General features: G+C 32.1%; 1 protein-coding gene across 1 annotated transcript; it reads right to left on the minus strand.

The window, feature by feature from the left end:
• Positions 1-6,255: 6,255 nt before the first annotated feature.
• LOC140750973 (GTPase Era, mitochondrial) lies at positions 6,256-10,279 on the minus strand. Its single transcript, XM_073084744.1, has 5 exons — positions 9,972-10,279; positions 9,339-9,463; positions 8,809-8,983; positions 7,674-7,862; positions 6,256-6,710 (listed from the first exon to the last, which is right to left on the minus strand). The coding sequence occupies exons 1-5, from the start codon at positions 10,167-10,169 to the stop codon at positions 6,339-6,341; spliced, it is 1,059 nt and encodes a 352-aa protein (XP_072940845.1). The 5' UTR covers positions 10,170-10,279; the 3' UTR covers positions 6,256-6,338.
• Positions 10,280-10,498: the final 219 nt, after the last annotated feature.

Genomic DNA, 10,498 nt, shown 5'->3' on the forward strand with positions numbered 1-10,498 from the left:
AAGCAAAGCTGATAGAAAAGGCAAAAAATATAAAAAAACTCTGTAACAGAACAGCGATTTTCTGTTTACGTCGAGAGGTGTCTCCGGCGCTGTTACGATCATTATACCGCTCAAATCAATTAAGCGCTAGTGAGGCCACTTCTGGAACAAAATCTGTCTCAGTTTTACGCTGGAATCTGAACAATGGGGATTTTTAAATTTTTGTTCCAAATACTGCGGCTTTTGACCTACTTTAGTGCGATAATTCCGGCTGCAAATACCTACAATTTTAAAATAGTACCTTTATAATGTCACTAATTATTAAGAACATAATCTTAATAAATTTCTATTCTTGACATAATCTCTTTATAATTTAGTTCCCTTCAATAACAAGTCAGATATAAATTGAGAAAACGTTTGAACGTAATCGCCAATACTAATGTAATCATATTTACCTTTATTACAGATTTAACTTTCTATTACACAGTAAAAGTCTTTATTGATATAGATTTCTTACGTCTTTACGGCTTAAAGATTCAATATTAGCATGTGTAGAACAGTGACGTCACTCCACTAATAATATATTACGTACCTACTTAGGTGCCAATCACTCAACCTGTAAATCCTTACAAACAATATGAATGATACGAAACGTATGGAAATGAGTAGTTTCGTAAACAAGATGGTAAATATGAGCCTGTGGGTGGCACCGACATAAATATTCGCCGTTACTTATGCGCTGTCCCGTCCGCGAGGTTACAAAAACACCTCTGAAACCGAGCTGCTTTAATTTCAAATGCTAATTTTATGATTCACCTTGTTTGCATATCACAACCACTCTATTTGGTCCCGGATTGAGCTAGCACTAAAACTGAGGAGTGGCAAGAGCAGTAATAAAGTAGTCGCGAACTTATAACTAAGTAATATTTTGATGTTAAGAGAGTAAGCACTATAATTATAACGCTTCCTACACTTACAGCCCCACACTGGCATCTTTTTGTGTTGTGGGTAGTATGCAAGCACCCAAGCCTGGGACAGATTTCTAAATTTATTATTTAGATATCGGTCTGAACGGAGATCGAACACCGAACCCACTCAGTCTCACCAACTCTTCTATTTCTTCGATTTCTAATGACTACAGTTATTGCTTATTACTAACAAATAAAAGAAAGCAGTTTAAATTTGATTTTATTTATTTGTAGAGTTAAAACCTTGATAACTTAAAAAATAGCTATTCCGAAAGAATAAAAGCTGCTCCATGAATTCTCACTCTAATACCTACAGACTGCGCAGTTTTTAACATAAAAACGTCAATTACATCCAAATTAAAATACGTAAGAAACGTTACAATGATTTCCGTAATTCGTGTCGTACATCGCGTAATTTCCGAAGATTACGCAAGTTGAGTAACTAATGAAGCAACTTGTGACACGGGTCGGTCTGGGATAGACGTACCTAATCAAATTAATGAGAAAACTTCACTTCAATTCAGGCTTTCCCGCCTCAATCTTTACCTTATTTGGCAGTCAAGATTATATATTATGAAGCCACAATTGATGGTATTAAAATGAAGCTATTGGCTTCGCCCGCGGCTTCGTACGTATCGTATTCGTTTGAATTGATCTATGTAGGTACTCGTAGTATCCGTAAAACATCTTATTAGATAAATCGCCTACGTGATTTTTTCTTAGACTGTAATCAAAATAATCTTATCTCCATTACAAGAACATTTACGCAATTATATAGATTTTTTTATATGCCTACGCGTTCCAGCTAGACATCAGAGGTAGCGGCACATCCGTGGCCGACTTCTGGTAGGTTGATTACAGGTGTCCTTAGGTGGCAGTAGCGGCTTACCATCCTATTAAAAAAAGCTTACAAACAATTAAAAATGTTCGATCTTTGGTAGACAAAAATTGGATATAAAGATTTTATAAGTAACGCGTGTAATTAATTTTATTTTACATTATATGTTGGGATCAACATGGCTTGTTTACAATTTTAGTAACATAAGTAAACCTTGTTTACGGTCAGAGCTATCGGTTCTTATTATTCAGTAACTTGTAGAAAGCTACATTATCCCAAGCAAACATTGTATGTATTTTGTTTCCAATGTAGGGAAGTTTAACTATAAAATTAAATGTCACAGTTTATCAATCACTTAGGGTACGTAGGGTGACATGGGGTCGTACTGATCTAAGTTTAATCAATTAACAACATGATATTCTAACGAGATATGATCCATTGACAGCCCTATTATACCCATTAGATACCTACATAGATTAATTAATTGGGAAATAACTACCTATGTATGTTATCAATGTTTCTGTGTTATACGAGTAACAGTGTTTAATGTTGATGTTTAGGTAGGAGTACAAAAGGTGTAGTAGAAAGAAAACGTAGCTCATTCCAATGTGGTCCCTGTCTTTACCCTAACCTTCCAACCGTCCCTATCTTCCCTCAAACCGACTTGACGGCAGTAGAATCATCTGTTTCGACTCAACCAGACCTATTTCTACCACATAACAACAGTGTAGCGTAACTGTTTTCTAGTTCGAAAGATGTGGTAATGAAAACGTACCTATCCGAGGCGTTACACCTTAGCCCTCAAGGTTAACAACACACCTGTGGCCGTCAACCAGATGTCTTTATCACCATCAGATACCATCATGTGGCTACATGCGTATTTGCTATTAGAACACTATAAAATAAAAACCCCTTTGGTAGAGTAGACTTCAGGTAGACAATATTATTCCGTTATTTTAGATATCTAGAGACGAAACTGACTATTTACCAATAGAAAAACTGTTGTCCCACCACGAATGGTTCCACCAATTTATTTAAGAAACGCCTTCAAATATTATGTACAGCTCTAAGAAAAGCGACTTTCCTCAAGATACTGTTTTACGATATTGCCTGCATTTAAAAAGCCATGATATTTTAACTAGCTATAAACATTTAACAAGGTTGGCTGTCATCTACAGAAATTGGCTTTCCGTTCTCCTTTTTTAAATGCTCAATAACAAGTTGTCAAACAGTTCCGGCTTATAACGTAATTTCATTTTCTCTTAAGTAGAAAGAAAAACCTAACCGGCTTTTTTGTTTTGTTGCAAATCCTAGGTCTGATTTTTCTGCATAAAATTTCTAGACAATTCTATTGTTTGCTATTAATGATCGCATTTCAAAACAAAAGCTCGCCGCTACTCATTTTTCGATCACAGTCCTAATTGCTTAGGAGTTCAGCGCTTTATAATTGTCTTAATCAATATTTAATTTAATTCTTCATTAATTCAATTGAAAGTTCTAGTTAATATAAACGTATAGAGGATACAGACACTATTTATAAAGTATTTGCTTGTTTTTTAAGCTAGACCTATTTAGGCAATTTATTCGCAACCATATTTTCTTTAATCTACCCGAAAATGGTAACAATCTAAAATAAATTTAACCCAAAATACAACACACACTATTAATAATTTTCTACAAGAATTGAGCAGCTACTATCTCCTTTATGTTTATGATAGCGCTGGAGTGTGAAATTCAAAAATCAACTAACATTTTCTAGCCCACTGAGCCATTCACCCTAGTAGACCTTTGCTCGAAACATGTTTGTTTTACGCCTTAGGGATTCCGCGCTATATATGTTCAAGTTCATTTAACATTGTGCATTCAGTTCTTCTTTCAAAAATCGTCAAAGTAGTAAGTAAATATACGAGTACCTACGAGTAGAGCTATTACAGCGGTTTTAAAAAAATGTAGGTACGTAGAACGTAGATACTACTAGATACTAGTCAAATTTTATCGGTTTGTAGTTTAAGATCAAAACAATTAAATATATTTTCAATTAATTTATGTTTTTAAGAATTAAATGATAAGGAACTATTTTACTTTTAAAACTAAATTTATATTAAAAACAGATTTTACAAAGAAGATTTTATTTGTATTAAAATATAAATAATACTTTTATGCAATTAATAATAAATAAATATTTATAATCATAATATTCTGTTAAAATAAATGATATTAAAAGCTTGTAGTTAGCGCATATAAATTGAGTATGTTGCGCGCTACCAATATAAGATTCATATATCTCAATATTACCTTCGTTTCACCTTTATGAAAAACATAACATACTTTACGGACGGCAATATTTATTATATGGAACTCTTTGATGACAGTCATTTATCTATGTTTATGCATAATGAAGGGTAGTTTACGACTTACGACGATAGTTTCATTCGTAGCATTACGTCCATTATGTTATTGGAATGCGAAAAAGTTGAAGCATAGAAAATTAAAATAGATATTGTAATTACCTACATTTAAACACAACGTTAAACATTCTTAATGATTTTGAAAATATATAGAGATGCATTAGGAGTAATATTACCTATGTATTTTATGTTATTTTTATAATTTTGATATTGAAATTCAGAGATGTGTTCAAAGTAATAATGAAAAAGTCAATCTTTTAAGTCCCATTAAAGCCTCGACTCATTTATCACGTCACTGTTGTCCTACTCTATTAAGCCGTAAATCATAAGACCGATTAAAATTAAGCCGAAGTGTTCTAACAGGTATTAAAGCAGACATTGTTTCATAGAAGACTTATAATACTCTAAAGGAATCATTGACGCGTTAACAGTATGTGCCTACGCGATATACACGTACCTACCTGTATTCTTACACGCCTTGGACTCAAGTTTTTATATTTTTCACTCGTATGCTAAAGGAAAAGAGGTCCGTCCATTTATAGTACCTTTGCTAAAAACTTACTTATTTACATGCTACATGTACCAACATATATAGAATGTACCTACGTCTGTAAGTTCCACTAAACGAACAGCATCCATACTACAGATATCCGTTTACCTTTAAGATAAATCTCCTTGATAGAGATAGAGTCCTCGCGAGCACATTATGTGAAAATATCGAGGGGTGATGGTAAAATGAACTCGTGTGTTCAGTTGGGAACGTAATTTATTGCCAATAAGATATCAATCGTCATCCGTGGGGCGAATGAGCCAAATTGCTATCATAACTCCTCAAATGGTTATGTTTAGGAAAATATGTAGTTGTCGCATGTTTTTATAGGAACAAAACATTTATTTTCAGATAAGTAGGTAGATATATAAGTGAAGTATGTTCGACTTTTTAGTCCAAAGTTTTCAGTCCAAAGTTCGGATCAAAACCTTGTATAAATGGTTTTCTATTTTTTATTAATAAAATTAATAGATATATAAGAATAAGTCGGGTGCTTCTGAGATGCTCTCTGTCAAATGTACACAGTATATGAGTTGTACTAAAGTACCTACTTACATTTAAAGTTGAAATAATTGTATGTCTATCATTACCATACTTAGTAAAAAGCAGCAAGATGTGAAATTATATACAAAACTCACAATAAAGCGTTTATAATAAATATATGTGAGTAGGTATATACGCCTTTACTTAGTTTCTTTTAGAAAGACACTTTTGCACTCAAAATTATAATGTATTTCACAGGGAAAGTTTTAAAACTCTCAAAGTAAAAACGAAAAGTTCATCTTTTTAAAAGCTGTTTTAAAAAGTTTAAAAACAAGTTTTCTTATTAAGCAAGTGCTTGTAGCAGCGTGTTTGGGAAAATCTTAGCACAATATAGTATATACCTGCTCGTAAAGTCCGCGCCGAAGTGCTAGTCCGCTCTGAAGTTGTTGCGAGCAAGTGTAGTCATACAATTTTCTGTGGCGACGCGATTCATTTTTATATTAAGAGCGGACTAGCAGTTATACGCGGACTATACGTATTTAAAAGCTTGTAAAAGCTTAAATAATCGATTGTATAGGCGCACATATAGGTACACATCTAATTTAATTTAAAACTGTTGATGAACATCCATAGTAATAGTCTAACTTGCCAATTTTTACTACCGTCAAAGGCAAAGGCCGGGAAATTATAAATTGGGCAGCTGATATATGTAACTAGTTTTTGGAAGTTTTAGTATTTGTAAGGGGAAGAATTGTCCCTTTAAGCGACGTCATACAGAAGAAATCCAATGAATATGTCGATTTTTTAATCCTGCCTGTTCTCATGGTTTATTTGTCATTTTTTTTCCTAACTAAAAATCTTTGTCTACCCAAGTTGGGACAATTTGTGTACATGCAGTCTGCTTCAGTCTTTATCTGTATTGTCCGATTAATTTAAAACGAAAGACATAAGCCTTAGTTATAAATTCAAGGTACTAGTGCTTTTTGTATTGATAAAGTAGGTAGGTTTAAAATTATTTAAAAAACAAAATTCTATTTAATTAAAATATATTTATTACATTGTTTCATACAAAGTACACAAGATATTTACAAGAACACTTATAATTAGCCGATTTAATCTGTTGATGGTTTATTTCTAACTTTTAATTTAATATCTATTTCTACAGTCTTCTTAAACATATCTATTAGATCATTTCTAACGTGGGATTTTATTTGTTGCAGTCTACCCCCACCTGCCCCTCTAATAAGCATCATCAATCTCTCGGATGGACATTCTACTATAACCGAACATAGAATTTTATTGCCTCCTTCTAATTCTTCATAATATTCTAATTGACTAATCAAATTATATGGGATCTCCTGTGCAAGAAAATCTAAGAATTTCGCTCGAACCGCTTCTTCTATTAACGTTTCTGGGGTTTGGTCTGTCCACTCCTCTGGAGTATATTGTAGGTTCGCTGGTTTTGCATTCTTTATAAGGTATTCCTGGAAAAATAATAATTACATAATTCATTCATAGCAATTGTTATGATAATATAGAATTATGATTATCAACTGTGACTTCACAGCATTAACTTGGTAAGAAAGTAAATAAACAAAATAAAAATAATCCTGTAAGATTAACTCAGTAAATAATATAAAATGTATATGTAAAATTCTAAAATAAAATTTGGCAATATCTATAAATTGCTAATCTATTTAATATTAATGTTACGGTAAATGTAAGCAATCGGTAATTATCTATAATTACCGGTAATTATAGATAATTTCCAACGCACATGGTAAATGTAGTGAATTATCCACATTTGCCGGTAATTATATAAAACTTCTGCGCGACCTTGGTAAATGTTGACATAAGCTTTGGAATGGAGAGCGAACAACAATTATCGTAATCAAGCGATCAGAGATAATCGTTCGTAACAATTATCTCTGATCGCTTATAAATATTTTAAGTACATTATTGACTTTACATGATTTGGACCCATCCGCTCGCAGATCCTAAAGAATTTCATACCGATTTGGTATTGGTTAGGTTAGGTAGAAACATATAAGAAAATGGAAAACTAAGCGAGCAGGGCGCGGCAGCGCCCTGCGAGCGGTAAGTCCAATTTACGATAATTCGGACCTAAACTGTATGATTCATAGTTACTGTAATACAAACAACCAAGGTACAACATAATTCATCATTAATATAATGAATAATAGTAAGGAAGTAGTAAGACTATTTTGAGTCTTATTTTAATAAACATTTGATTCCGATGTTTGATTTCATTATTTACTACATTTACTAAAGGGGTATGGTAATTTTATAAAATTGCCGGTAAATGTGATTAATTCGAAAGTTTTTACAACTTTTACCACAAGCACTGGTAATTATGCATAGTTCCCGGTAATTGTACATAATAACCGCACTATCCACATTTACCCTAACATTAATCTATTTATTACCTTAACATCTTTCACCCCATCTCCATTTAAAGCAGACACCAGAAATACATCAGAGAAATGGCTGTATCCCTGTAATGGTTTCTTCCCGTCATGTTTGTCAGCATTTGGCACTGACTTACCCGCAATAACTCCATTTGTAAGGTTTCTTATAACTGCCAATAATTGCTTCTTTGATTTTAACCTGTCTATCTGGAATTATAAAAAACTTATGTTAAATTTCCGAATTGATTTGATGAACTTTATTTGATTGGCACAGCATAATGGAGTATATTTCATGCTTCCCCCAATTATAGCGAGCTACAGTTGAGCTATGATTGCTTGGTAATCAATTTATCATTGGTAATTCTGAAGAATACACAATTGTATATATAGGCCCATCGTTTCGTATCAATTACATTTATAATTTTAATACAGTGTAAACTCTATATAACGGCACTGAAGGGACTGTGCATTTTATGGCGTTATAGAGAGTGGTCGTTAAATGGAGAGAAGAAAAATCAGAATTAGAAAAAGAAAAAGTTTATTTCAGTCTAGTGTTAGTAGTTATGTACATAAAAAAGAATCTTATTTGAACGCTATTGCGAGTAGTTTGTTATTTTTGTCTGACGTCTTTTGCTGCACCAGTAATTTTGTTGTATTTTTTAATTATTTTATTTTATTTTTAATTTATTTTATTTTATTTTTTATTCATATCTTCTGATATTGAGGCATCTTGGTGACAAAGGAAGTAATTTTCCAATAATTTTGTGCAAGCAATCCAATTTGTAAACAAAAGAACGAATTTCTTAGAAAGTTTCGTATGCATGATGCCGACAGACGAGTTTATTGCGGGCTAAGATAATAAAGCGACAAAAGAACGTACACAGGTGCGCAGTTTTTACTAATTTTAGCAACTTAAAAGGTACTTTTTGTTTAATTGTGGTCGTTATTGAGAGTGGGTGTAATGCTATGTAGAGTGTATCATTGTATGGAATACAAGCTAAACCAACTACGCCAATTGTTTTCGACGCATTAGAGGGTTTGTCGTTAAATATAAGTGACGTTACATGGAGTTTACACTGTATTTCAAAGAACTTTCAGTTTGTAATTAATTATATACAAATAAATACATAACAATAGTAAACAATGATCATACTTTGTTTATAATGAGGAAGCTGGGAACATTATGAGCCATATGCAACATGTCTATCACATAGGAGTGCAGGCTTTCCTTTGTCCAACGGTTAGATATGTCGTGTACAACGCCTACGACGTTAGCACACCGTAAACTTTTTTCACATGCCTTAATCATTGTATCTGGCAGTTTATATCTGAAATAACAATAATAAAGTTATGAGTTAATAAATTTCGATTATATTTTTTTCATCTTAAGACCATATTATATTGTAATATATTGTAAAGATTTGCCATAATATTTTAAAGATAACATAAAAAATATTCTTTTAATGACTAATATATAAAAAATCTTTATTCTTAATTAGTTATATACTATAGTGTGATATATTGTGGAAAGTGAAAATGCAATTATATTATAAAATGCAATTTTACTCGAAACAATTGAATAACTCGGACAATTGAGACATATATAGAACTACTGATACAAATTATTTAAAGGTACTTCCAGTGCATGTGCATCATACACAAATGAAAGATGTGAAAACTTACTTTTTTTGCTCTTTGTCCGTGACAACACCTGGTGTGTCCAAAAATATAATTTGGGTATCATTTTCAAAACACATAGCTCTTGTCAATTTTGTTGTTGTGTGTACTTTGTTTGAAGCAGGACAAATCTGAAATAATATTTAAAGTCAAGCAGTGTCCTAAATTCTGGAATAAAAAAAATATGTTACATATTTAAATTAGTAAGAAATGCTGTTGAATATGTGATATGGATAAAATGCTTCATTATATGTGCTAACCATTGTTGGTTACTTTCAGAATTTTCATAAATTTATGAAAATTCTGCCCATTAGTTTGTCCGGCCCGTCTCTCCAACGACCCTAGTCCGCCACTGCTTCCATTCAGCTTTTCATGGACCAAGCCACTAAATTACCTACTTCATGTTTTATTGAATACTAGCTGACCCGGTAGACGTTGTGTTGCCATATAAATAAAAAAATGTTAAGGGTGAACAACCCTTATCACTTAGGGGTATAAGAATAGATAGTAGTCAATTCTCAGATCTACTAATACGCATATAAAATTTGGTGAAAATCGGTAAAGCCATTTCGGAGGAGTACGAAACTAATATTGTGACACGAGAATTTTATATATAAGATTACTGATTGCATTTCATACCTTCCTTTCCAAGATTTTATTTATTAATGTACTTTTTCCAGAATTGGGTGCTCCTATAATTGCTACATTCACGACTTTGCCTGTATTTGTTTTGCTTGCATGTTGCGGTAATGAAGAATAATACGACTGTAAAACTTTGAAAGAAGTTACACGCCTAGAACTGTATATAAATATTGACATTGTAAATATATTAAACATTTTCACAATTTAAACATTATCTACTATGAAAGATTTAACTAAATCATTGATAAGGTTTATATTATAACCTAAAACCTTTACAAATTAAATCACATATGACTTTGACAACGTCAACTTGACATTGATGTTTTAGTATATTATGACGTTAATGTTTTTAATGCATTGTTTTATTGCCTTGGAATACATTCTTTCAACCCAACATTATTATATAGTTTGTATACGAAGGTTTGAGTTTTTAGAGGTAAAGTGTGAGAGGCAGATAACCCCGATGATATTATTAATATTATTTAATAATAATATAATATTTATTATATCAAAAAAAATGTGAG

Source organism: Epargyreus clarus, unplaced genomic scaffold (genome assembly GCF_041222505.1).
Source record: "Epargyreus clarus isolate Ecla_fem2 unplaced genomic scaffold, WU_Ecla_fem_2.2 ptg000021l, whole genome shotgun sequence".
Taxonomy (NCBI): Eukaryota; Metazoa; Arthropoda; class Insecta; order Lepidoptera; family Hesperiidae; genus Epargyreus; species Epargyreus clarus.

Excerpts from the sequence above, each read along its gene's own strand:
- LOC140750973 (XM_073084744.1), bottom strand. The coding sequence starts at position 10,169 with ATGTTTAATATATTTACAATGTCAATATTTATATACAGTTCTAGGCGT. Across the intron at positions 9,464-9,971 it reads ATAAAATCTTGGAAAGGAAG|ATTTGTCCTGCTTCAAACAA; the intron begins GTATGAAATGCA and ends ATATTATTTCAG. Across the intron at positions 7,863-8,808 it reads GCTTCCTCATTATAAACAAA|ATAGACAGGTTAAAATCAAA; the intron begins GTATGATCATTG and ends TTATAATTCCAG.